Source organism: Battus philenor, unplaced genomic scaffold, assembly GCF_028537555.1.
Source record: "Battus philenor isolate CCGP_79_NKW_IND1 unplaced genomic scaffold, ilBatPhil1.0.hap1 SCAF_2, whole genome shotgun sequence".
In the NCBI taxonomy this organism is placed as follows: domain Eukaryota; kingdom Metazoa; phylum Arthropoda; class Insecta; order Lepidoptera; family Papilionidae; genus Battus; species Battus philenor.
The window spans coordinates 16,720,237-16,746,405 of record NW_027181682.1 but is presented as its reverse complement, the minus strand read 5'-3'; the positions used below and the strand labels follow the sequence as shown (position 1 = coordinate 16,746,405).

At 36.7% G+C, this 26,169-nt stretch overlaps 1 protein-coding gene across 3 annotated transcripts in view; it reads left to right on the top strand.

The window, feature by feature from the left end:
• rau (RA domain-containing protein rau) overlaps positions 1–26,169 on the top strand; it is a 95,072-nt gene that overhangs the window by 9,865 nt on the left and 59,038 nt on the right. For 2 of the 3 annotated variants that reach the window (XM_068765232.1, XM_068765233.1), the window contains exon 2: positions 25,820–25,963. In XM_068765232.1, coding sequence (XP_068621333.1) covers positions 25,829–25,963 — 135 coding nt within the window. In that variant the 5' untranslated portion in view covers positions 25,820–25,828. Of the gene's footprint in view, positions 1–23,775; positions 23,798–25,819; positions 25,964–26,169 lie in introns of those variants that run through there. The other variant, XM_068765234.1, reaches the window with a different exon arrangement.

Sequence of the window (26,169 nt, the reverse complement as noted above, 5' to 3'; positions counted from 1 at the left end):
TGAAGGCAGCTTGCATCTAGTGTCTTCCAATGACTTTAACAAGGTCGTATGTACCTTGTGGTTTCCACTCCAGAACCTCAAAGCCCAAGCGGAAATTTATTTGTAAGAAAAGGACCAATATTTAGCTACTTCCGCACATGCAGTGGTAGTCGTGCAATGAAATGCACCGCCCGCCAGCCCGCTGATAAATGCGTATACAGCAAATAATGCGAATCACACAACCGCCACCGCCAAATCACTCAACACGTGTTTCACCCCTCCACGGGACATCTTCAGGAGTTATGTTACACCGATTAGTGCCAAACACAGAGGGCTATGTTCGGAATTTGCCTGCGAGATAGTATCAGTGATGAGATATGTAGACGGACAGTAACTATAGACCAGAAGGTTGGCCCAAGCGAACGTGCCATATTCGGGAACCTTATGTTGAGTAACTTGATGGACTCCGCTGAAGATATCATAAAATTTATTTAAATTTGTTCTGTGTGCTATATCACTTGCCGATTAATATTACAACCTAACTTTTATTGTCATTTAAAAAAAAAACCTTCACATCGTAATAAGGTTTTTTATAAGATAAGGATATCTAAGAGGTCGGTTATGTAAATATGGTTGGCTTAAGTAAATATTAAGTTGTAAAAATTAAATTTTGCCCTTGATATATGGAGTCGGTATTTGCTTAGATATCGGACGTACCAGCATCCGCTCGCCAAGGTCGTACAAACAGACTGATAACAATCGTTTTTATTATTAGATCGCGTACACTTGCGTGCAGGAAGCGCAAGCGGAGCTGGGAGTAAGGATAAACCGTGGCACTATCGCCTCCATAATGGGAAAATAAATTAAATAAACGAAAATTAAACATAAGGTTGAGTAGCAATAAAATTGTGAAAGATGAAACAATAATAATAGAAACAATGACAAAAAAATAAAAATAGCGAAATAAATCGTGATACTAAAAGAATGTGAAAGGAAAGAGACGATGTGTGTTAGGATTGTGAATAAAGGAAAGGTTATACAAGAGAATTTAAATAATGATAGTATATATGATTCAATTATTTTCCCTTCGCAAATTCGGCTATACATCTTCCTTCCGTTCTTACCTAAAATGGCTGCCTATACAACAACGCCGTTCCTTGTTTGCACTGATAAAACTTTTCTATTTAATCTTTTCCCTCACTTCACCTGGCTACTAAACATCTCAACTCCAATTCTTAGCTAACGCACACGAAAAACACTTCGCTCCTTGAGCAATCGTTTAGATGATACATTTAACTACCATATATATATTCCAAGCTATCGGAGCACTGTGAGATAAAGACAACACTATATAAAATGAAATCTAGCCGAAGTGTGCTGTAAATTTTCTAGCCGTGTCAAATCAAATGCCTCTACCTATTGAGTTACGTTTCCATTTGTAACAAATCCGCTATCGGCGGTTTCCCGATTCAGTAAAATATTTCCCCCGGGTGTCAAAGAGCTTCGCTACTTTTAAAAAGGTCTTAGATTGAACATACTTTGCGACTTGCCATTTCAAATTCGCGGAAAATATAAATGCCATTGGACAACTGTTTGATTCTTTACTATTCCAGGTTGTCGATAAAAATCATTTCGAGTATATAGGAGAATAATTTTTAAAAATATAACGAGGCACCATTTCTCTGCAAGCGAGTGTACAGGCGCTTGCAAACGAAATGGGTTAAGTCTATATTAGAAAACAGTGAGCACTAGTCAGGCACAGATAAGTCTGTGTGAACGCGGTGTTTTAATCTGTTTATTCTTTAAACAGAGTAACATGCAAAGACTAAACGAATCTTTTTTATATGTACATATACACATCTCTACCCTAAAATTATGTTTATTTTTTTATTTACACTTTATTGTACACCATTGATAATAACTAAAAATAAAGAAACAATTTATATATAAGTACAAGAGATGGTCATATCACTCGAGGCGATCTCTACCAGACAACCTTTGAATGGAGATGAGAGACATGAAGGAGAGGGCAGTTTAGGGTGTGTACATACATATAAATACGTACATTACTATACACATATACATATATATGAACATACATATACGTACATTGTTTTATGTTATTTGAGTTTGGGGGGGATCTTTTTGGTCGTCCTTGGTACCTTAAGAGTGTACCCGGATCTCCTTCGGAAATCGTTGGTTCTATTCAATACAGTTCCATATCCCAGGGGAAGCAGAGCGTCCCTCGGCATTTTCGTTGTATCCCAGCAATACCAGATCACTTGGCGAAGCAACTCCTCGGGTTCGAACTGAGTAAACCATGAAGGACCCTGACTTCAACGCCAGCGAACTTGACGCTATTTTAATCACCTCTTACGACTGGAAACCACCTACCAGTATCTGAGTTCAAAGGACTCCTGAATAAAGGGTACGAAACGCATCACTTTAAAAGAAATTCCAAAGTTGTATTCTTCTTCTTCTAATTATAAATCCTTTGGTAGTATACACCTATCCCCCGATTTACACGGTAGATACGTTCCTGAGAAAAACGTGTAAATCGAAAATTAAAAATTTTCAAGTCAAAACCGTGTAAATCGAAACGCTTGCAGAAAATTCATAATTTTGATATTTAACAGTTGTGATTTTTTTCAATATTTTTAAGGTACGCAGAAATAAAAACAAAATGCATTGACAAGTTCTAATATAAATTATTACGGCTTTAATCACAGCCCTTAATTTATAATGATCTAAATTATGCACTCACTTGTAATTTACAAATATGGAAAATTAAATCTTTCTGAAACTGTGAAACTTTCACACAAATACAATTTTCCGTAGATAAAACTTTAATTTTATACGAAGAAATACAGATACAGTGCGCGTGTGCAGCAAGTCAGTACATAAGCTCGGGATTCCCCGTGAAATATGTACACAGCACACGTGTTCAATTACAGTAGCATTTAGTAGAGTGCGATAAAAACAAAAAAAAACTTATTTGGAAAACCGTGTAAAAGCGAAAACGTGTAAAACGAGTATCCTGTAAATCGGGGGATAGGTGTATGTACTTATTGTTTGATAAACAATTTATCATATGTATAAAATTGTAGATAGAAACCTACAACGGAGGTACTTATTTTTATGAAGCCTTCAGAAAAGTGTAACAAATTTGCCTTTATTTAATCTCAGAGACTCTGTGTTTGGCACTAATCGGTGTAACAAAACTCCTGAAGATGCCCCGTGGAGGGGTGAAACACGAGTTAAGTGAGTTAACGGTGGCGGTTGTGTAATTCGCATTGTTTGCCGCATGCGCATTTATCAGCAGACTGGCGGGCGATGCACTTTGTTGCACAACTACCACTGCATGTGCGGAAATGGCTAAATATTGGTCCTTTTCTTATTTATTGAATCTGTCAAGGCATTTCTTTAATGTTGAAATACTTTCATTACTGTAAGTACAAATGTTACTTGAAGGGCGGCTTGATGGCTTAATAAGTGACCTCTTAGGAGCAGCTGGTCTGCGGTGCTACGCTTGGCTGCCGTATGTGATACTATCTCGATCAGCGCGTAATACAAAGACGTTTAATAATCAACCATCCACCTAAGTGATAAGATTCATATTTCTTTGCAATCTAACCGTATTTCTTTTAATCAAAAGATAATACACTTTATTCAGTGATGTGTAAAATTGTTTTTTGTTTGTACAGATTTAAGGTAAAATGTAAAAAAAATAGAATTGCGTAGTATATTCAGAAATAAATTAAAACCATCAATGGATGTACCGTTTATAGTGTTTAGTAGTAACCCCACAATGAAAACCACACTAGCAAAGCCCTTAACAGTTTTAAAATAATAAAAAAATAGGGTCAATAAACTTAGACAGCATAAGGCCGTGTGTTTTTGACATTCCAGTCTTAAACATCACAAATAAAATTAATTATTATTTTAAAAGATAAAAATTTAAATAAAAAACAAGCTTTAAAAATAAAATATGTGTGAAAAATATGGCGAAATCATTTTGGCGGGAACGTATTGGCGGGAGTATTTAAAATGGCGGACGAACGCGGCATAGCGTCGGATTCGATTCGTTACATTAAAATATTGATTTTGCGTATCGTTCGACTGTTTATTGATTTAAACTGATAAACTCAATATATTCCTGCATTACATTTGATATAGATAACTAACTGTTATTACTACTATTTACTGTCGGTATATATTGTGTATTACTATCATATTACTTATAAGGGTGGCACAGATAATAAAATAATTAATGACGTTGGTGTAGAAGAAAATACAGATTAAAATATCGATTTTTAATACTTGTCAAAGACTTACAAATTTTTTACGCAATAAATGACGTAGGACCACAGTGTCTTCGAAAATTTCTGTAATTATTATATTTTAGTGCTTCCCAAATGTGGTATATTTAAAAGATGGAAAATTATATATATTCTATATATAAATATATGTGTGTTTGCGTGTGTGTGGGTGTGTGTGTGTATATATGTATGTTTCTAAGAAATTCCTATAGATTAGTCACTGTTGAAGTCTAGGTTATGCCCATTTGTTGTCAATCAATTGTCTGTTAGTTTGTCAGTCTGTCTCTATCGAAGGTGAATGAAACCTGGTAATTCCGATGACGGAAATAATAGATAACTTACACACTTCTCCCTATTTCTCCGAACGCCTTATCAAGCGTTTCACACTCTGTTATTGTCATAGAATAAATAGTAATAAGTCAGATGTTCTCAAACTCTACTCTATATTTTTTTTATTAGTACGCGTTGACAGAGTGTAATTTTGAAACAAATACCTTTCATCCAGAATTCACACAGAAAGAAGTAAGTAAGAGTCAGAGTCTGTTCTGTGTTTGGCACTAATCGGTGTGACATAGCTCCTGAGGATGCCCCGTGGAGGGGTGAAACAACTGTTGAGTGATATGGCGGTGGCGGTTGTGTGATTCACATTGTTTGCCGCATACGCATTTAAGAGCGGGCTGGCGGGCGGTGCACTTTATTGCACGACTACCACTGCATGTGCGGAAGTGGCTAAATATTGGTCCTTTTCTTACTTACGATGGACTTCCGCGAGGTAACGCCTGATTCTATTAAATAAGTAGTAGTTAGAAAAATAAGGAGTTTATTGATGGTAGACGTTCATTGTCAGACATTGGCCTTCCTTTAAAGATCACCATGATGTCAGGTCTTACGCTGCCCGAATTCAGCAATTTCCTATGACCTTCATTATGTCGACAGTCACCTAGTGGATGATATGTCCACGCGTCTACTGACTCGTGGTCACCACTCAAGGATGTTTCAGCCCCGATTGTCTTCGATTGCAGTATCACTTCAGTAGAGCAATTCTTCGAGCTGCCTGTTTATATATATATATATATATATATATACATATATGTGCTATTATAGGCAAAACTCGTTAGCGTTTTTCTCCTTTTTGCGTCCTTTAATTTCTATTTTTTTTGTCTTACAAAAAACTAATCTATTTTTGAATTGCAACAACTAAAGCATCATATAAAGAATTTTTCTAAGAATTCATAAGTTTATTTACGTTAAAGTAGTCTGACTATTGTAACTCACAATACGATGACTGTATTTCTTGGTAACCAATACAATAACGGTTTGAGAAGCACTGATTGAAGTTACGTAGTTACATTGCTCCAAAACTTTAATGGATCGCTCGTCTGGGTCGACTGATAAAACGTAGATACAGCTAAGATATTACAATTCAACATTTATTTAAACTCAATTTAATAGGGAAGTTGTTAGAAAGCATGTACCGTGATAAAAAAATTAGTATCGCGCACGATAAAATAATTGTATGTATGGTCGCGATAGTACGTACATTCATAATGCACTATATCTGTCACTCGGTGTTTGGCACTGGTCGGTGTAACATTACTCCTGAGGATGCCCTATGGAATGGTGAAACATGTGTAGAGTAGATCAACGGTGGTAGTTGTGTTTCGCATTGTTTGCCGCACGCGCATTTATCAGCGGGCTGGCGCGCGGTGCACTTCTTTGCACGACTACTGCTGCATAGCGGAAGTAGCTATATATTAGTCCCTTTCTTACTTAGGATGGACTTCCGCAAAGTAACGCCGTATGACTACCCACGACTTCAATATCGTCGATCTACCTACCTTCCTAGTTGAGGTCGTACCCTCGCCACTGGTTCATGGTCGTCACTAGAGAACCTTTCGGCCCCAACCCCCCTCCCCCGTCACTTCAAACGAGTAATTCTTAGAGTTACGTCGGTAATTTTGATTCTTCTGCAAATACCCTCATTTTTAATTCGATCTCTCAGCGAAACTCTGCACATAGCCGTCTACATTGCTCTCTGGATGACTTTAAGCCTTTTTTTTAATTTTAATCACAACAAAAACACTGGCCGGGATATAAAATTTAATTTGCAAAATTGGTTCGATTCCCGAGATACAATCTTATTTAATTCAAGCTTCGTGCTTTAACCTTTAAATGCACGACTTTTATTTACACTTTTAAAAAATATATATCTTGCAGATAGGTACACTACAATGCAGAGGAAAATATTTTTATATATGTATAATATTCTTATAATTATTAAATTTTTTTCAAAACCATATGTTGCAGCTATACAACACTATGCATTTACTGCTACTTATACTGTTTAAGTGGTATGTTGCAGATTTGCATCAATATCCATTTAAGAGTTAATTATATAGGAGTACCACCGCTCATAAATAAAAGTCTAGAAGATGGGCAGCAGCGTCCCCTGCGTACCATAATACCACACTGCGATCGTCAAACAGCCTGTTAAGCGTGGCGAAAGAAGACGTGGGAGAAACTCATTTCCAACCCCATTTCAGTAGGTGTCTATGAGCTGAAACGACAAATAGCTAACACAGTTCATTATTGAGTAATTTTGAATTTTCGTCTTTTTACTATGGCTAATTCCGCTACTGCTCCGAAACAAATTTTCAGAGGATATGCAGCTGCATTCTCTGCGTACCATAATATAACACATATGGTATACCCCCATATAAATATGTTTAGGAGAGACATATGCCTTGCAGTGGGTGTCTATAAGCTGAAACAAGAAGACGACGTCTCTTCTTGAGTGATAGACAGTAAAAATTATTATTTAGAGAAAATCAAACTAAATACATTTAAAAGAGCAAATACATAGCTAATTAATAACGGAATAATAATACAGCAAGTAAATCAAAATTTCAAATTGCAACAATCATTTTCAAATTTCGAATTATTTTTTATTAAAATTAATTATTATTTACTATTTGTCTCTGCAAACTTTGTACGTTAGTAATATATATTGTTTAATGTATGGTAGGCTCTAAAAAACAATATATAACGGAATACGTAAAGCGTTTTTGAAATTCGAATTGCTATGTATTAAATTTATTTTTAATCTGTGACTCCAGACTTTGTACTATACTGTTTAAAAATATGCATTTAAATCAATAATAAAATTAGAAAATTTTCTTGAAAGGGTTTGTTACAAAATTTTTTACTCTTTCTAGACAATATTTTCGAACGTAACAATTATAGATATCCATCTCATTCGTAAGCACAGATCGTTGCGTATATTGAAACAGTCCATATGGGGGTCGTTGACCTAACCGACAATAAAGTACGTGCAAGCATACAATGCTTGTCAATGGCTGAACATCCATTTTACCAACTCCGGTTAAACCGAATCACATTGAAACTTAAGCTTTACTAATAGTTCATCGTAAAATACTTTGAAATACATTTTATTATTATACGAAAATTTGACATGACATTTATAAAAATGTCTTTAAATTTTGCCACAGATAATAAATGAATGTTACACAGAATTGAATGTAACAAAATTAATGTTTATTTATAAATAATTAATAATAAAAACATTAACGATTTTACATATGAACTTAAACACTTTTATTATTATTATTATATCACACCATTTATAAAACAAAATGGCCGACATTCCTTTATTTGCTAAACTATTTTATTAATTTTGATTTAAATATGTCAAATCTTCAGTCGAAACAACGTTGCTTGTCTACCTATATCGCAGTCAATCTATCTTTAAGGATAAAGGGAAATAAATATACTTACATACATGTGTATATATTCACACACACATATATATGTGTAAATATGGTATATTATACAAACTTAGGTAAGATAATATAGACTGATGTGTTGTTGTGAAGTTCTTCCTGCTTCTTCTCCACAACTGTAACATTTTGCAAAGTATATTCAAAAATAAAATAGATTAAAAAAATACATATATAATAAGTTGACAATCAATAAGAATTATGTTGTTGAATAAATTAATTTTATTTATACTTATCTGTATGAATGGCTAGTATCCATAGCAATAACTGTTTATTGATATAATCTATGAAAAAAATATATTTTAGAACCTTATATTGCTGCAGATTGCGACATCTATTGACATATTCGTTACTTACTCCCATGGTATTTAGACATTTTATTTGTGATAAAGAGAGATAACATATATTTCTGAAGTTTCCCGAGGAGATCGAATAGAAAATGAGAGGATTCAGGTGAATGATACGCAGCACATGACTAGGTGTGATGATTTTTTATATTACATGATGATGATTTTACCACTGGCAACAAAAAAGGCTGCAAAGCCATTGCTCTAACAGAATAAATACATTTAAAAAACTTTTATGTTAAACGGTTTTTTGATACCCATATTGTGATGGTTGTGGAAAAATATGTACCTAGTCCGCCATTTTGGAACGGCGTCCATCTTGAATTTTAAATTTTGACGTAATCATCGTGTTTTACTAGTGTAGCCCTTTCATTTGATACCCATATTGAGGGTGTTAAGGAAAAATATGTAATACGCCATTTTGTATCGGCGGCCATCTTAGATTTATAATGTTATTGATTTTATTATATTGTATTGTTATCTAAATTAAATGTGTGTACCAAATTTCAGATCAATCTGACAGCGGGAAGGTGCTTAAATTTCAATTTGTAATTTTGACCCAAACAAATTTCGTACGGGTCGAACTAAATAAAACCGTTTAAAAAAAAATTATAAGATTAAAAGGTTCAGAGCGTCGAATCGAACTGTCGGTCAATTAATAACAATTAACAATTAACATGGAAGCTGAAAAGCGGCGTGGACGGGCAAGGACGCGGGGCAGTGTATGGCTAGCTTCTCCAATTACAGACTAATTGAGTGAAATCAACTACGCTCCTTGTCACTTAAGATCGTCGACATGTCGCCGTCTTCCTTATTTCGTCTCTACACTGACCACGCCGCTCTATTTCGCCTTTTAGAGTCGCCGGAATATATATATTTATCTAGATGAATTATTTATGAATTAAAAAGCTACTTGCTTTACGAAATCTACGGCTGATAACTGGTATTTCGTTGATATTATGAACAACTCTCAAATTAACGGTAAGAAAGGACAAATATTTAGCCACTTCCGCACATGCAGTAGTAGTCGTGCAACAAAGTACACCGCCCACCAGCCCGCTGATAAATGCGTATGCGGCAAATAATGCGAATCACACAACCGCCACCGCCAAACTACTCAACACGTGTTTCACCCCTCCACGGGGCATCTTCAGGAGTTATGTTACACCGATTAGTGCCAAACACAGAGTTTGAGAGAGGACTCGCATGCAGCAGTAGACGTGCCAAACACAGACTCCCAGTAATCGGTGTAACATTACACCTGAGGATGCCACGTGGGGCGGTGAAACACGTATTGAGTTATTTAACGGTGGTAGTTGTGTAATTCGCATTGTTTGCCGCATGCACATTTATCAGCGGGCTGGCGGGCGGTGCACTTTGTTGCACGACTACCGCTGCATGGCGGAAGTGGCTAAATATTGGTCCTTTTCTTACCTTCATTATGTCGTCGGTCCATCTTCGGCTCGTGGACGCCACTTGAGAACCTCCATGATGCTTATATAAATAAATTATATGTATAAAGTTTAATTAAAGTCGTCGGGAGAGCGGTTTCAGGTCGGTTAAACCGGTTCTATGGGAAGTCTCTATATTGGTCCTTTTCTTACCAAGTTAACACTTGGCTAAATTACATGAAGTTTAAATGGATAGACGACTTTGTTAATGCCTTCGGAAGACGCTGAATGTAAGCAGCTTCTAACAGCTCCTATTGAAAAAATCTGGGGACACCAATGTCCAGCTGTGGGTGTGTGAATTTACGATGATGAAAATGAAATATAATATCTTCAGTTCATCAAAGCCAAGAACAACAATTGATTGAGACATTCGTGTGTGTAATGTAACTATAAATATTCCTTACAACATCAGCGTCTTTCGTGAAACATACATTTGAAGTACACAATGGTTGTCATTACTCGTGAGAATTATAATTTCGTATATAAACGCTGCAATTTGGCAATTTGACTTTCCATACGTTTACCGGGTTACCATATATTTTTTTAAGTTCTAGAAATTACATTACGTCTTAGTCAACGAGACACTAAACGGGGGAATTTCACAGAAATATAATTCCTTATATATATCTGGTGAGAAAGGGCGCTCTGAAATATTTCTCGACGCGTGATTGGTTGGCGATTTTTATTGGTTGAACATAGTTTTCGTAGTTTTAAATCGGTATATATACGGGCTAAGCTTGGTGAATATACACTTTTCTACTACGGACTTTGTGTTGTTATTACTTATCGGCCCTAGGAAGAATCCCATAAAGTACTAGCTGATCCCGCAAACGTTGTTTTGCAAAAAAAATTCAAGTTTTTAATTAACAAATGTAAGATAAGGGTTGATCGTAGAGGGGTGAAAATTTAGGTTTGTATGTATTTTTGTATGCTGTATCATAATAAAATAAAAACCATAAAAATTGTCTAAAAAATTAAAAATAAAATTTAGGTGTGGACCACCCTTATCACTTAGGGGTATGGAAAATAGATAGTAGCCGATTCTCAGACATACTGAATACGCATGTAAAATTTAGTAAAAATCGGTCAAGCCGTTTCGGAGGAGTTCAAGTTCGAACACCGTGACACGAGAATTTTATATATTAGATATTTCTAAATTACCTACATACTGTTAAAGTTAAAAAAAATTTAAGAGTGCGTTTATGTAGATAAAACACTACTTTGATATTGATATTGCTAGAATAGTGTATTTTAGTTATTTTCATAGAATTATAGGTCATTGATGCTTTTGAGTAAAGGTGCGGAGATTGCAAATATATTTGTTTTGAAAAAGAGAGCCATCCCAGCCATTAACGTCTTGGGGCCGCTGATCTACTCGGGAATTCTGTTTAAATAGGTCAATTTTCTTACAGTGGTCCCACGATATATTTATGATAGAATTTTTTACGTTTACAATAATTATAATAGATGAAAAGTAATAAGATACGTTCATAGTGCATTTATAAGGCACCGTCACTGACTGTACCAAAGTTTCGGCTTAAAAAAGTTTATAATTCATTTGTAATATACGAAATCAGATTATTTTATTAAAATACCGCAAAACCTTATTGGACTACTATAAATAAAATTATTAACGCATATTAAAAGACGGAAAAAGCTTATTATTCGATGAACGAATATTTAATTGACAAGAATCCTTGGCACCGATATCGCCTATTTCTTTTGATTTAATTTTGGCTTTATTAAAAAATGTGTTATTGTGGAGTGTTCTTTCTGTTTCTTCTCCAAAACTGTAACAATTTGCGAAGGAGTGTTAAAAATATATGTATTAAAGAAAAAGAAGATGACGATCAACAAGAGTTCTGTTAAAAGTTCCAATGTTGAATAAATCAATTGTATCTTTATATCATTAACTTAAAACTGACGAAAAAGTGGATTGATGGTGCCCTCTCTGCAGCCTCTTTCTTTGGTTCGATCAGGTCAGAACTATGGTCGACATATCATTAGTCGAAGCAATACACAACGCAACCAACTTCCAGAAATAGTCAGGTATCTTACTGATGAGGAATACGACACAGGGAGAGCAATTGTGAACTTAATCTCTCTTCCTCACTCTTAAAAGCAATTCGTATGCACAGATTCAGGTGCGATTTCGAAACTATGGTCATCTACTGTCTGAATTCTACAATAGACAATAAGCATCTCCATAGACATTATGAAATTATTCCTTGTAAAAGTACATTCTACACTGCTATTGTCAGTTTGTGGTCTCCAGTCCGGAACCTTCAAATTCCTGTGGCTATGTGTTCTGCGCAGTAATAGACATGCCCTCTGCCAATCTGCTAGACTATGTGGCAATTAGTCCATCATATTCTTCTCCAGCTGCTGCAACGCATTGATGTGCTTTCCTTCTCCTTCTTTTACTTCCCATGTTTCTGCTAAATCAACACTAAATACAGTAAGAATCTATCTATAATATAATAAATAGAGTTACTGTTTCTTTAATCAAAACAGTTAGTCCACCTTATTCTTCTCCAGCTGCTGCAAGGCATACATGTACTTTCCTTCTCTTTCTTTTACCTTCCACGTTTCTTCTAAATCAACACTAAATACAGTAAGAATCTATCTATAGTAAATAGCGCTACTGTTTCTTTAATCAAAAATGAAAGTTAAAAAAATGTATACGATTTGAACAATTGGTGTAATTGGATTGGTTATTGGCATTTCTATTTCATATAAGGAGCGTTGTGTAAGAGAGTCTGTCGTGGGAAATCCCCGGGTCTTTGTGTATTTTTTTACCGAGCCGCGGTGAAATCCAGTTCGGTTGCCGCGTGTTCGTTCGTTGCACACGTTTTTGCGTGCTCCGATATATGCAGTTATGATTAATTCAATGAACATGTTTCTTTTTGATGCCATAACTGGTCTCCTTCGGTTGACATTTTTTTAAATACAGTGCTCCCTATATTTTAGATCTCCTGTACATTCACCCATCTTGGATGAACATAGACAATTTTGGTTTAATAATTTTACCACGTTCTCTTTTATTTGCTCACTCTTCTTATATCAATCTTAATATCATTCATTCATTCTTCATTTTTCGCTCACATTATCTCTCACTTTTATTCATTCCTTTACATTTCATACATCGTCTCTTTTCGTTCACCATTCCTTCCGTTCTGCTACTTTACAATATTTATTTTGTTTACTATATTTATGTTACATTTTACCATTTTTTAATTTCTTATTTTATACCTTATATATTGCATTTCGGTTGAATATGGAAGTTAGATTGAAGTCTTTGTACTGTTTTAGTCATACAGTGTGATTAGTTGGAAGTAAAAACTTAAAATAGGTGAATGTATTTGTCATTCGTCAGCAAAAAAGATGTTATATATATATATATATATATATATATATATATATATACATTAATGCGACAGGCCAGTTACTTTTGGTGTTAAAAGTGTGTTATCTTAACTATGGCGTCGTTCTAGGTTGTCAACTCAAGCCGCGACTGCAAAATTTTATACTTTATAAAATTATAGCTTTTTTTATAGTTAAACAGTACGTGATAAAAGGTGAACGAACGTACCAATCACCTAAAAGCGAAGCTTTAAAAAATTATGACATTTCTGATTTAGCATTTGGACCTCTACAATATTTCCCGGTAAAGAATTGAACTGCAAACTTTAATGTCACACCCGTAGACTATGCTTTCCGTACTGTAGTAAATACATAAATGTAACTTGCGAAAATGAATTTCAAGTTAAGAACCAAAGAGTCGATAATCGTATAAAGTAATTTGAAATTCCAATAAACGAGATTAGAGATATCAAGCACGCGTTTCGAATCAATGAAACGATAAACAAGAATTGTTTTATTTATATTCGAACACAATGCTGCTTCGGTTCGTAGGCGTACGAAACGTTATTTATAGAAAGAGCAGTGTATTACGATAAGTTATGGGAATCGATATAGTTCGAGTTTAGTATGCGTCGCGCGATACGTGGGTCGTCTTGGCATAATTGTTGGTGAAGGTACGGTGTCAGAATACCCTATTGGGTTGCCTTTGGTTGTAATAACTATTGTATTATATTTAATAAGTACTGATATGTAACCTTAGTTTTTAAAACAATTCATACATATAACCAGTTGCAATGTATTAAATATAATAAAAAATAAGGTTTTTATGCCTCTTTTTATGGTCGATAAAATTATTTTCTTTTATGGGCAATTGTCATCTTACAAAGTTTAAGTAAAAGATGACAACGAGATCCGCCGAGAAAGGAGGTCACTGACGTTGTTCGAAGAATCGCTTATTTTAAGTGGCAGTAGGCAGGTGACATTGCTCGTCCAACCGATGACCGCTGGGGCCGAACGGTTCTCAAGTGACGACCACGAACCATTGGACGCAGCGTGGGCATGCGCCCCACTAGGTGGACCGACGATATAGAGAAGATCGGCGATTTAGAAGGAGGCCTATGCCTTCCAGTGGGCATCCATCGGGTGAAAAGAAGAAGAAGAATTGAAGTATCACCAGTTAAGCAATCATAACTGATGTACACTTGCTCTTTAATAAAGTAGACTTGGCGTACGAAGAGAGATGTACGATACCTTGCTCTTTAGGTATCGAAAAGAATTGAAAGAGAATGAGAGGAACAATAGATTAATGAATGACAGATCTTAAGAAGGACAAAATACGAAAGGAATGGAAAAGAATGAGAAGGATAATAGATGAATGAATGAGTGATCTTAAGAAGGATAAAATACGAAAGGAATGGAAGAGAATGAGAAGGACAATAGATGAATGAATGAGCGATCATAAGAATGACAAAATACGAAAGGAATGGAAGAGAATGAGAAGGACAATAGATGATGAATGAGCGATCTTAAGAAAGACAAATTACGAAATGAATTGAAGAGAATGAGAAGGACAATAGATGATGAATGAGCGATCTTAAGAAAGACCAAATACGAAAGGAATGGAAGAGAATGAGAAAGACAATATATGAATGAGCGATCTTAAGAAGGACAAACTAAGAAAGGGATGGAAGAGAATGAGAAAGACAATAGATGAATGAATGAGCGATTTTAAGAAGGACAAAATACGAAAGGAATGGAAGAGAATGAAAAGGACAATAGATGAATGAATGAGCGATCTTAAGAAGGACAAAATAGGAGTGTGAATATACCAAATAAAGTAAAAAATTCATCGTAAATAATGTCTCCACTTACACATGTTAGTGGAGCACGAGAGGTCGTCATAAAGCGGGTGCTTAATAAAAAAGTGAACACTTGTTCATCTTAAATCGACCAAGTCCTCGCTGGTAGATGATGTCAGTCGTTTAAGAAATATCATATAATCCCACCATTGTATGCAAATGGGTTACTATGACGAAAGCCGCTCGACTCGCACGGGTTTGATATTCACGTGACGCCGCTGCTCATTTGGTATGAGAGATGGTTTTTGGTAGTTTTTTGCGAACACTTCCGCTGATGTCCCGACAGTTGTGGACAGATGTTTGGTTATTTGAAACCTGATTTAAACATTTGCAAGATCGAATATAGAATTAGGAGAATCGAGCAGAAACCATGTGACTGATGTAACTCGAAGAATTGCCTGTATGAAGTGGTAATGAGCGAGGCACAAGCTCTTGCAACTGATGGCCGTTGGAGCAAATGTTCTTAAGTGGTAATTAGGAGACGGTAGACGTGGCGTAAGTATTCCCCTCCCCCACTAGGTGGTCGCGGTAAGTCTATGGATGCAGGTAATGCAGGAACTTTCATCATGGCGATCTCTAAGAGTAGGACTATTCTTTGATGATAATCATTTGCTTATCATCATCACCATTCCAGCCGTAAGAAGTCCACTGGACATACGCCTACTTTATCTCCAAAATGATCTATTTGGAAGCTGCCTACATCCATTATCGTCTAATGATCTTGACAAGGTTGACCGTCTACCTTATGCTTGCATGTATCAAAATAATAGGTGCCCCAGACAAGACTTCCAAGGGAGGTCTCGACATAAGACTTAGTCTCCAAGCATCCTCTGCAGTCCTTATTATAAGTTACATATTGTTAACTTATAACATTAGCAAATCTGAAAGCTTTGGACTCAGTTGACCGAAGAGCCTGTAGGTTAATTAACAACGAAAAGCTCTCAAATAGCTGACTACACACCCATAAGCATGGTCGTCGAGTTGCCAGCTTATCGGTTTTTTATAGGATACACTTTGGAGTGTGCTCGAAGGCTTTTTTCGAACTGATTGAGCCATCTCCATTCCTTTATCGGACTACTTCGCGCAGGCAAAAGTTTCATCCAAACGTTGTTGACATACCCAAAAGTCGAACTGAACAGTTTGACATTTCGCTGTTGGTGAGACGCCAAGATTTGGAACGACCTGCCTGGATCTATTTTTCCTGATGAGTTGAACTCTGGAGCCTTTATGAGTAGAGTGAATAGGTTTCTTTTAGATGGGCGTGTACCATCTTCGTCTTCATCTTTCTTCGTTTCCATCAGGTGAGATGGAAGACAGACGCCTATTCCATTATAACCTTTATATGATTCCATTGTCCCCTTTGGATGAAATGAGATGCAAAATCGAGTGACAAAGACGAATTAATTGTAGCAAATGATCTCCAAAAGCAACTCCATCATATATCCTTTAGTATATAGAAATCTAAATACTCTGCATATGATTTTAGTACAAATCGAATGAAATCCATTCATGTGCACAAAGCACAAACCGCATAAAGGCGGTAAAATAAAATTATTAAAATACTTCACGTAATTCAATACCACTGTGTTCAGGGTTGTCAAAAATAATTTTTAAGAAATTATTTTTTTTCGCCCTTTTTCTATACTTTTTTTATGACGAAGTATTATGCTGAAATACGCTATATAATACACTCTATCTTTTATAATTAGATCCTTGTAGTATCAACACCTTGTTAGTATCAATTTTTGTTGGCGAGGAAATATGAAAGCGTATGTAAAAATTAATGACAGTAGCTTTTTGAATGATTCTCAGATGTCGATGACGTCAACAATAATTTTTATAGTAAATATACTATCTTAAAATATGAGAATAATTTTTTAAAGCCTCTCCGGCATTGATTTTGTATACTAGATGGCCAAAGGTTGTCGATAATGGAGGTGAATAAATACTTGCTTACTTAAGAAAGCGACATTACTTTTCGGTCCCCCTAATATAAGTAAGTTGCTTGATAAGGGAAATTTTCCTTTTAATTCAATACGTTGTTACGTTGATAATCGAAGATATATATATCTCCAGATATATCCCGAGCGTTCCATAGAAGCTATCGAGATGTGCTACCTTAAAAGAGGTTGTAGACTTTGATGCCATCTGCGCTTTGCTCTCTCAAACATTGTCACTTGATCAGCAATGTATGTCGGGTAAAAATAAAAAAAATGTGGGGTTTATTTAAAAAAAAGGCTGTATTAATTTTGGACATCCCTATTACCGAGTGGAATTTCAAGTCGTTCGAGAACAATGGCGTCGTAACCTTCTGGATCCTTGCGGTTATTCACAGGGCGGGCCAACTCGTGTTTCAGCTTGCGGCTGAATCGAATCATACGAAATGGCTAATGTTACGTGAGCACCAGTTAATTTTAATTGAAAATATGGGATAATTATGTAGTTGTCGTGGTGTTCAATGCTGGAATAGATCTCTCCCAGATTTTCAAAAGAACTGGTTAGAAGCGATCTGCATCCAATGTCTTTTACAACCTTAACCAGTTTAATGGAATCAGGCGTTACCTTGCGGAAGTCCATCCTAAGTAAGAAAAGGTCCAATATTTAGCCACTTCCGCACATGCAGTGGTAGTCGTGCAACAAAGTGCACCGCCCGCCAGCCCGCCGATAAATGCGTATGCGGCAAACAATGCGAATCACACAACCGCCACCGCCAAATTACTCAACACGTTTTTCACCTCTCCACGGGGCATCCTCAGGAGCCATGCCACACCGATTAGTGCCAAACACAGAGTGAGTCTCTGGCGGGCGGTGCACTTTGTTGCACGACTACCACTGCATGTGCGGAAGTGGCTAAATATTGGTCCTTTTCTAACTTTACCCAGATTGTCTGTCCACCATCTATAGTGATCATTATTGTTTTATCTAGCATGGTTCGGACGCATCTGATCTTACTAGCGCCAGGGGTTACTGCTTCATGATCGCCTTCTATCCCTTTTTCTAGAAGAGAGTGGACTATCTAAAAGATTTTTCAAGTTTTCATCGTCTTGTCAGCTGATAGTCGCCACGATGACCTGACCTGTGTCTCCCGCATCCAGTGACTTCCTGCAACCTTAAATGTGTCATCGGTCCTCCTAGTGGGGGGCGTACCCTCTCCCCTGGCTCCACTTCGGTTACACGACGTGCTCCGCCAACTGCCACTTTAGACGTGTAATTCTTCTTCTGCAGATCTCGTTCGTCTTTACTTAAACTTTGTAAGGCTAACAAATGTAAATATGGAGCATTTAAATATCGCCTTGTTTCATAATAGACCTAATTAACTACGTGCGGAAGCATAAACTAAAAGCGCGATCGATTATGCAAACAAAAGGAAGTCTGTACGTAATAGATTTGTAAATACTACCTAATGATGTATACATAGGTAATGCAATCGAAAATGTAGTACCGTGCCTTAGGAAAAAAGATAACAAGAGCCGCCGCCGCGAGCGTTGACGGCTGACTAAGGGAACGGAGAGGCAGATACTCCCTTCCTTCCACTTCCCCCGTCTTACCGCGCGAACTCCTATGCCGCGGTATAGCGGTTACGGTAGTACTTTAGTAAGAAAAGGACCAATATTTAGCCACTTCCGCACATGCAGTGGTAGTCGTGCAACAAAGTGCACCGCTCGCCAGCTCGCTGATAAATGCGTACGCGGCAAACAATGCGAATCACACAACCGCCACCGATAAAATACCCAACACATGTTTCACCCCTCCACGGAGCATCTTCAGGAGTTATGTTACACCGATTAGTGCCAAACACAGGGTCAATGTGTGGATAAATATTGGTCCTTTTCTTACTTAGAATAGACTTCCGCAAAGTAACGCCTGATTCCAATAAACATAGTACTTTAATTTAAAATTTTCATATTAAGAATATACAGACAGATATTTAAATTGTGAAATTGACAAAAGAACTGGCACCGCAGCACAGGACGCCCAACTACAATGTTAACAGCCGACCTTGAACTGTCATTTGAAGATGCTGAATACTGACCGCTTTTTAAGACTCCTATTAGAAATCTATGTGAGGGCCCATATTCAGTAGTAGACTACCAGCAATATATTAATATTTTTCTTTTAATAGGATCACTTTTAATTTTTAATTAACTTTTAACAGTACAATATTTTTCGGAGCAGGTAATTTGTAACAGAGACAATATAACACTAAACTAGAAATATTACAACCCAAGTACCAGTGGAGCCAAGTTCAATAATACCATGATAAAATGTTTATCTAGTCTCGCGTCTCGCTTCCCTCGCATGCCGGCTCCATTAACAGCTTCCGCTCGTCTAAGCTGTTGACGTTCGGAGTTGCAAACATTTTTAATGGTGAACGTAAAGATGTCTCTTTGATTCGTTCAATGATACGAACTATAAATAATATATAAAAAGGTTAAACTTTTTATACTTTTTATTACAATGTTTATGTTGTTACTATAGGAATATTATTGTTGGAGTACGAACCTTCTCTAGTAGGGCATATATTTGCCCTAGAAGATGGTGGACTGCTTGAGTAGGTGCGCTTCCTCTGGGGAGAATATCCTGAAACAAAGAAACACCCTGTACCTCACACCCAAAAGGATCAACAAGTTCTCATTAGCCAAGGCTACGATACAGAGGCAGGTTCAATGAAGCTCAACATCCACGAGGCTCAGGGGCTAAAGAGCGAGACGGTCAGATACCCTCAGGTTGTGCAACAGTGTCCATCATGCGGTGGTAGCAATATCACGTCACACACGTGCGTGTTTTACACGGACGAGACTCAAGATGCAATCGCAAGATTCATCGATGTGGCGAATACGGCACAGAAACTGGCGCACAACTTGAGGATGCCTATATGGAGTATTGATGAGGAAGTGGTCGCAAGGAACGCATTCTTAAAAACTGAACATTGTTAGGGTGTCGTTGAAACAGATTAAGAGACTTAGTAAATACTGTAACATACAAAAAAAATAGTAATATTAAACGTAAATGTAAAAACAAAGGCACGGACGCTTATGTCTGTGGAATAAAGATCCTAATGAATAATGTGAGCATAAGAATGGATTGAAGTAAGACACACATTTAGATGTTTTTGTGAATGTTTTAAAGTTGTAGAAATGGCGTTTCTTTTTCCATCACTTTTTCTATCAGAGTCTTAGGAAGTTGATAGTTTTTTTTATCGGATACTAGTCCGTCTTTGACCACCAACTCTCCTGTTGGAAAGCGACGATATGGTTGAAGTTGAAGCACGAAGACTCAGTAAGTTACCTGTCACTCTAACCTTGAAGAGACCTGGGTTATATTTCTCAGGAGTTGAGGTACCCGGCAGATTACCTTATACAGGTTGTGCGGATCAGAAACGTAGAGTATAAGAGTGGGGCTACTTCCTGATCGTCATATAGAGAAAGAGATGGTGGGATAATTCGTCGATTTCTACAGCACATTCCTCAAAATATATCCTGTATCACAATAGACAGACACGCTACTCGCCGGCTGTGTTTAGGGCTGAGAAGTTTCTTAGAAACTAGCTCCGATTTCGAGGGTGCGAGGAAGAAGAGCGCTGCGCTTAGCCCTACACCTTTTTAAGGTAGCATGGCTCGAAGGCTCTTTAGGAAGCCTCCGTTCAGGCCACTGCATACTACAATTTTAACCGTACGGAGGCTGCCGAGATATCACCGAGATCACCTTGACTTGGGCTGTCACTCGTCGTTATCACCGAACCTTGATTTTAATAGTATCTATCACCTGGCTTACATTACTGCCACTTCGGAAAGCGTTAGCGCTGGGCGAAGTGGCGGAAGAAACTCCAGCAACGAATATGCACGAATGTTTGTTGGTTCTGACTCATTTTTATATTACTGATCGATTCCAATAAAGTTTCTTTGTTCTCCTTTTGTAAATATATCGAATTGATGTCAGTACATCGAAAGACGCTGATATGTCGAGTAACACGCTGCGGTGTGAACAGGAATGCATGTCCTATTTTACATACTCTATTCATCGGTTTCATTTTATATATATATATATATATATATATATGTGTGTATGCGTGTGTGTGTGTGTGTATTTGTAATAAAATTCAAAAAAACAATATTGGTCTATCATTAACAATAATTCGACGCATACTAAAAGTAAAATGACAAAAATCCTTGTCTCGGTATGTCGCCTGATTATTTTGATTTCATTTAGGCTTTATCTGATAAAGTGTATGTATAACAACGCCCTGGACCGCCGATTCTTTTTTTTTTTTGCTTTCGTTCCTCTGTCTTTTTTCTCTTTCTTTACATTTTCTTTTATACTTCTTTGTTTTTATTTACATACCATACTACACATTTCTTACGTTATAACATTTTTATATACATTTTATTTTACATCCTTCTTTACGTTTTCTTTTAAAATTCTGATTTTTTAATTACCAACTCTCTGTTTGGCACTAATCGGTGTAACATAACTCCTGAAGATGCCCCGTGGAGGGATGAAACACGTGTTGAGTTATTTAACGTTGGTAGTTGTGTAATTCGCTTTGTTTGCCGCATACGCATTTATCAGCGGGCTGGCGGGCGGTGCACTTTATTGCACGACCACCACTGCATGTGCGCAAGTAGCTAAATATTGGTCCTTTTCTTACTTAATTACCAACATTATTATAATTTTTTGGATATTGCAAGAAAGTGTGGCGGTATCGTGCGTCCCTCATCAGAGAGGCCACTGTCTCTTTTGACACCCAATTCCATTTCCAGATCTGTTCTCGTACTGCAAAACCCAAGACAGTAAAAAAACACAAGTCTGTATATATTAGAAATACTTAAATAACCAATATATACAGACTTATACGTTCAAAAGCAGGTGACTGACCTTTCGTATCGTTTTTAGGTAAACAAGTATTTGAGCCATTCTCAGGCACACGGTTCTAACAAAGAATCGAATAACCTAATCCGCCACGTGTACGGAAGTGAGCAGACCATTCGATAGACTGTAAACAATGAAAATATGTGAATCGGCCGACATTTGGTCAAACATGCCAAGACAAACATAAGGGCATCTGTCTCACACAGCTGGGTGCTCTGTTACGCAAACTGTGGCCTGAAAACTGGTAAATATAAATTAAATCCATTCTAAGGAATGTGGTAGTTAAATGAAAGAAAACAATGCGCTTAATGGAATATGTAAGTTCGCGAGCGTAGAATGGAACGTACTAAGGTGGGGTAGCCGGTCAGCCGCAAATATGGCAGTTAGATGAAAGAAAACAATGTGTTTAGTGGAATATATGTAAGTCACGCGTGTAGAATGAAACGGCCGAAGGGTGGTCGATCAGCCGCAAATTTGGCAATTAAATGAAAAAAAAACAATGTATTTTAAGGAATATATGTAAGTACGTGCGCGTAGAACGAAACTTACTAAGGTGGGGTGGTCGGTCAGCCGCAAATTTGGCATATAAATGAAATAAAACAATGCGCTTAATGGAATATATGTAAGTTCGCGCGCGTAGAACGGAACGTGACAAGAAGGGGTATCGGTCAGCTGCAAATTAACATTTCATACCAAAGAAGATGACACCCCAATATTATCTATAATTATAATCTAAATTTAGTCGAAAATTTGTTTCTAATGGAATATACTTTTAAATAAAGAATACGAATATCCAACAGTACAAAAAGAATTCTTACCAAACAAAGTGTATAAGACGTACATTGAAATTTTCCGCATTTGACAGTTCGCTGTGAACTTCGCGCGTTTTCGAGTTCACGCTGCAAATTTATATTGTCGTTCAACAGCTATATAGGTCAGACCAGAGTGGGGGAATGCAGCTTTATCCTAAGGAGTTGAGGCACTAGGTCCACCCGTTGAAACTACGGTAGTATAATAATTCATATTCGTAGTTCTAACACAAGTTGTATTTATTTCTTGATATATTGCTGTCAATGTAAACGCATCCTTAGCTAGCTATCCAATGAGATAAATTGTAAAGGTAAGCTTTTATAATAAAATCAAAATCAGACATAACTAGAAACATTGCCTAACACTGTATCTAAAAGGAAGAAATAAATAAGGATTGTATATTGCTAGACTACGTCCTGCTGACCCCGTTTTTGGTACACGGTGATATTTTATGACGAAATTGTCACCAATAGTGGATAGGATTTTTAAAATTGGAAGGTCGATGGTATATGACGTCCGTTGATGACGTCAAATCTAGTTTTTTGAAAGTAGAATACGTATAGTATTGCAAGGCACTTATTCCATATTCAAAACATTGCAAGTAGGTCTATGCAGAAGGAAGCGTTCGTGTAATGCAGTACTTTTTTATTTGATCAATTTTTATTGAATTTGAATGTACATATTTATAATAAATATTGTAATCATAAAAGATGGAAAGATGAAGGATTATACATCATAAAAGATGTATAATCTAAAATTCGAAGTCTGATCGAAATGTGTGGAACTTGGAAGTTGAAGTAACAAATATGGAAATTATTTCTATTTTTATACACTTAATTTAAGTTATCCTTTTTGTTTGTAATGCGCGAAGGATACAGGAGCATCCGCCTAACTGCGAGTCCTGGGCGTCAAGTCGAACAGGTACCGCCTTCCGAGAAAAACGGCCTAAACAAACGCGCCGGTTCACGCGCTAATGGGCCCGCACGTGCGGCGCGCCCGCCGGTTTGTGTGGTCACGCCTTAACTGCTTTTAGGGTTGTCAACGCAAAGTTTTATTTATAAAATAATTATTAAAATCTATGATTACTTATCCTTGTATTATTTTTTGTACTTTCATATAACAATATATGCTGAATATGGACAGCGCAAGATAGGGCATTGTGACGATCTCTGAGGTAGGCCTATGTTTTTGCTGGGCTTCTATCGACTGTCATGAATAAATGAATATAATTATATTTTACGCATATATAATAAGGTTCCGTATAAGTAAATTATCTCATTACTTCCTTTATTAGTTTTTTTTTATTTATCATATATTCGTTTAAACACTGCTCGTTATAAACATAGATATTAATAATAAATCGATATTTATATTGCTATAAAAATATTTTATATCGACCAAGAAATATTTTGTACAACCCTATTTCATGCAGTAACAATTTTACGTAGCCCAAACACTTTACTAGACTCGGCATTCTTTAAATGGATTCCAATGAGCCTTGCATCAATGCTCGGCCACCGTAGAAGCATTGATACAAACACATCTGTTCTTTATAATGTCTATAGCTTTTTAACTCTTTTCATGGTTAGCAAAGCGAGTCGATGGGATAATGTTTATGTGTTCTTTTCTGAATTTGAAATTGTTTTTTTTTTCTTCATCTTTACTTATGATACGTAAAGCAAGGTGTACAGGATGTTTGGTTATAGGTATACAAGATTTATAAGAGTTAATGCATAGTTTATTCCTTAACAAAAATCAATTTAGAATCACTCTGTATAGTGTGATAATTAAAGTAATTTGTTTTCTATATCTATATAAAATAGTATAGTGTAAAAGCGTTAAAGGGATGAATGTATTATCATTTTTCAACAAAAACTTTGTAATTTTTAAACCTATTTCTAATCACTCTGTATATCAAATGTATATAGTAGTCCGATTTGTTACTTTTTTTACATAAATTATCGTTACGTTTTTAATTATATCTGAAATCAATGATTTTTGGATAGGGTGTACCATATATTAATTGATAGAAAATCAGCTGTACGATCATGTATTTTAAGCTCTTATACCTTTCTAATTATCCTGTATATTTATTTATTATATATTGTACATAAATACAAGAATTAAAAACGAAACAGCTTAAAACCCGTTTTGGTATTTCGCAAGGAAAATATTACGAACAGATAAATGTTTCATATTTATATATTATCTATGTTTATTTAAGTATCTAATCTGTTTCTGTTAGTTCGGTAAATTACCTTTTGTATTAGTCATTGGTTAAGACATTTTCCTTGACATACTGTAGTTAAAGTATATGTTATTTTATTTTGCCATAGATTTATTTTGTGGTTTGATTTTACTACATGATCGTACGAATAAAATGTTTATTTTATTTATGTGATCGCAAACGTGAGAAAAATACCAGAACAGCGAGAGCTATAATGAAAAATAAAATTGTAATTTTTTTAAAATGACTAATAAGTTAATATACGAAAGTTCCAAACGCATACTGATCAGATAAAAGCCAGTCGGTTATGATGAAATTTTCCTCGAGCTGTGTCATCACCTTAAATCCTACGTAACTCTCTGTGGCGTGCATATAGCGCGCCATTCAAACACCAAGCTCTTACCCACGTGACCGTCAATCGCATCACGTCGGGGTCACCAGTGTAAGAGTTGTCGTAGTCCTGTAGCTTCTTGTTCTTCGGTTGCTTCTTGATCTTCAGTTGCTTCTTCATGTGTTGACCGCACCTCCGCTAGCCCTTATAATGAGCGCGGAGACTCAACAGCGCGATGCAGGTTTTCGTTGCGTCTACTGTGGCGCCATCTGTCATTTATCTGTTTCACTGCCGCCGCCGCCGCGATGCGATTGACGGTCACGTGGGTAAGAGCTTGGTGTTTGAGTGGCGCGCGATATGCACGCCACAGAGAGTTACGTAGGATTTTAGGTGATGACACAGCTCGAGGAGCTTTCTCTCGAGATGTTCACCGAGACGAGGTGATTAAATGTTAGTTTCTTTGCAGGCAGGTGGCATGCTGAAACACGTGGCGGTGTCGCCGCACCGCGCGCGAGCCGACTCCGTGAGTCTGGCCTCGTCGGCCTCGTGCTGCAGCCTGGGCAGCCTCGATCACCGTCACGACTCCGTCGCCGACCTCTCCCACCGCACGGTAAGTCTTCAACTTTCATATTTTCAAACTTAAACTTCTTTGCTTAGCGCGTGTCGTCAGTCATCGGTGACTGACAGTCGTATGTATGTTACCAAGATATGGTTAGGACTGATTTACCGTTGAGGCTTGACTAGTAGTAATAGGTCATTGAACTTAACGTTTTGGTGTCGTCAGTCACCGGTGACTGACAGTCGAAAATATTTTGC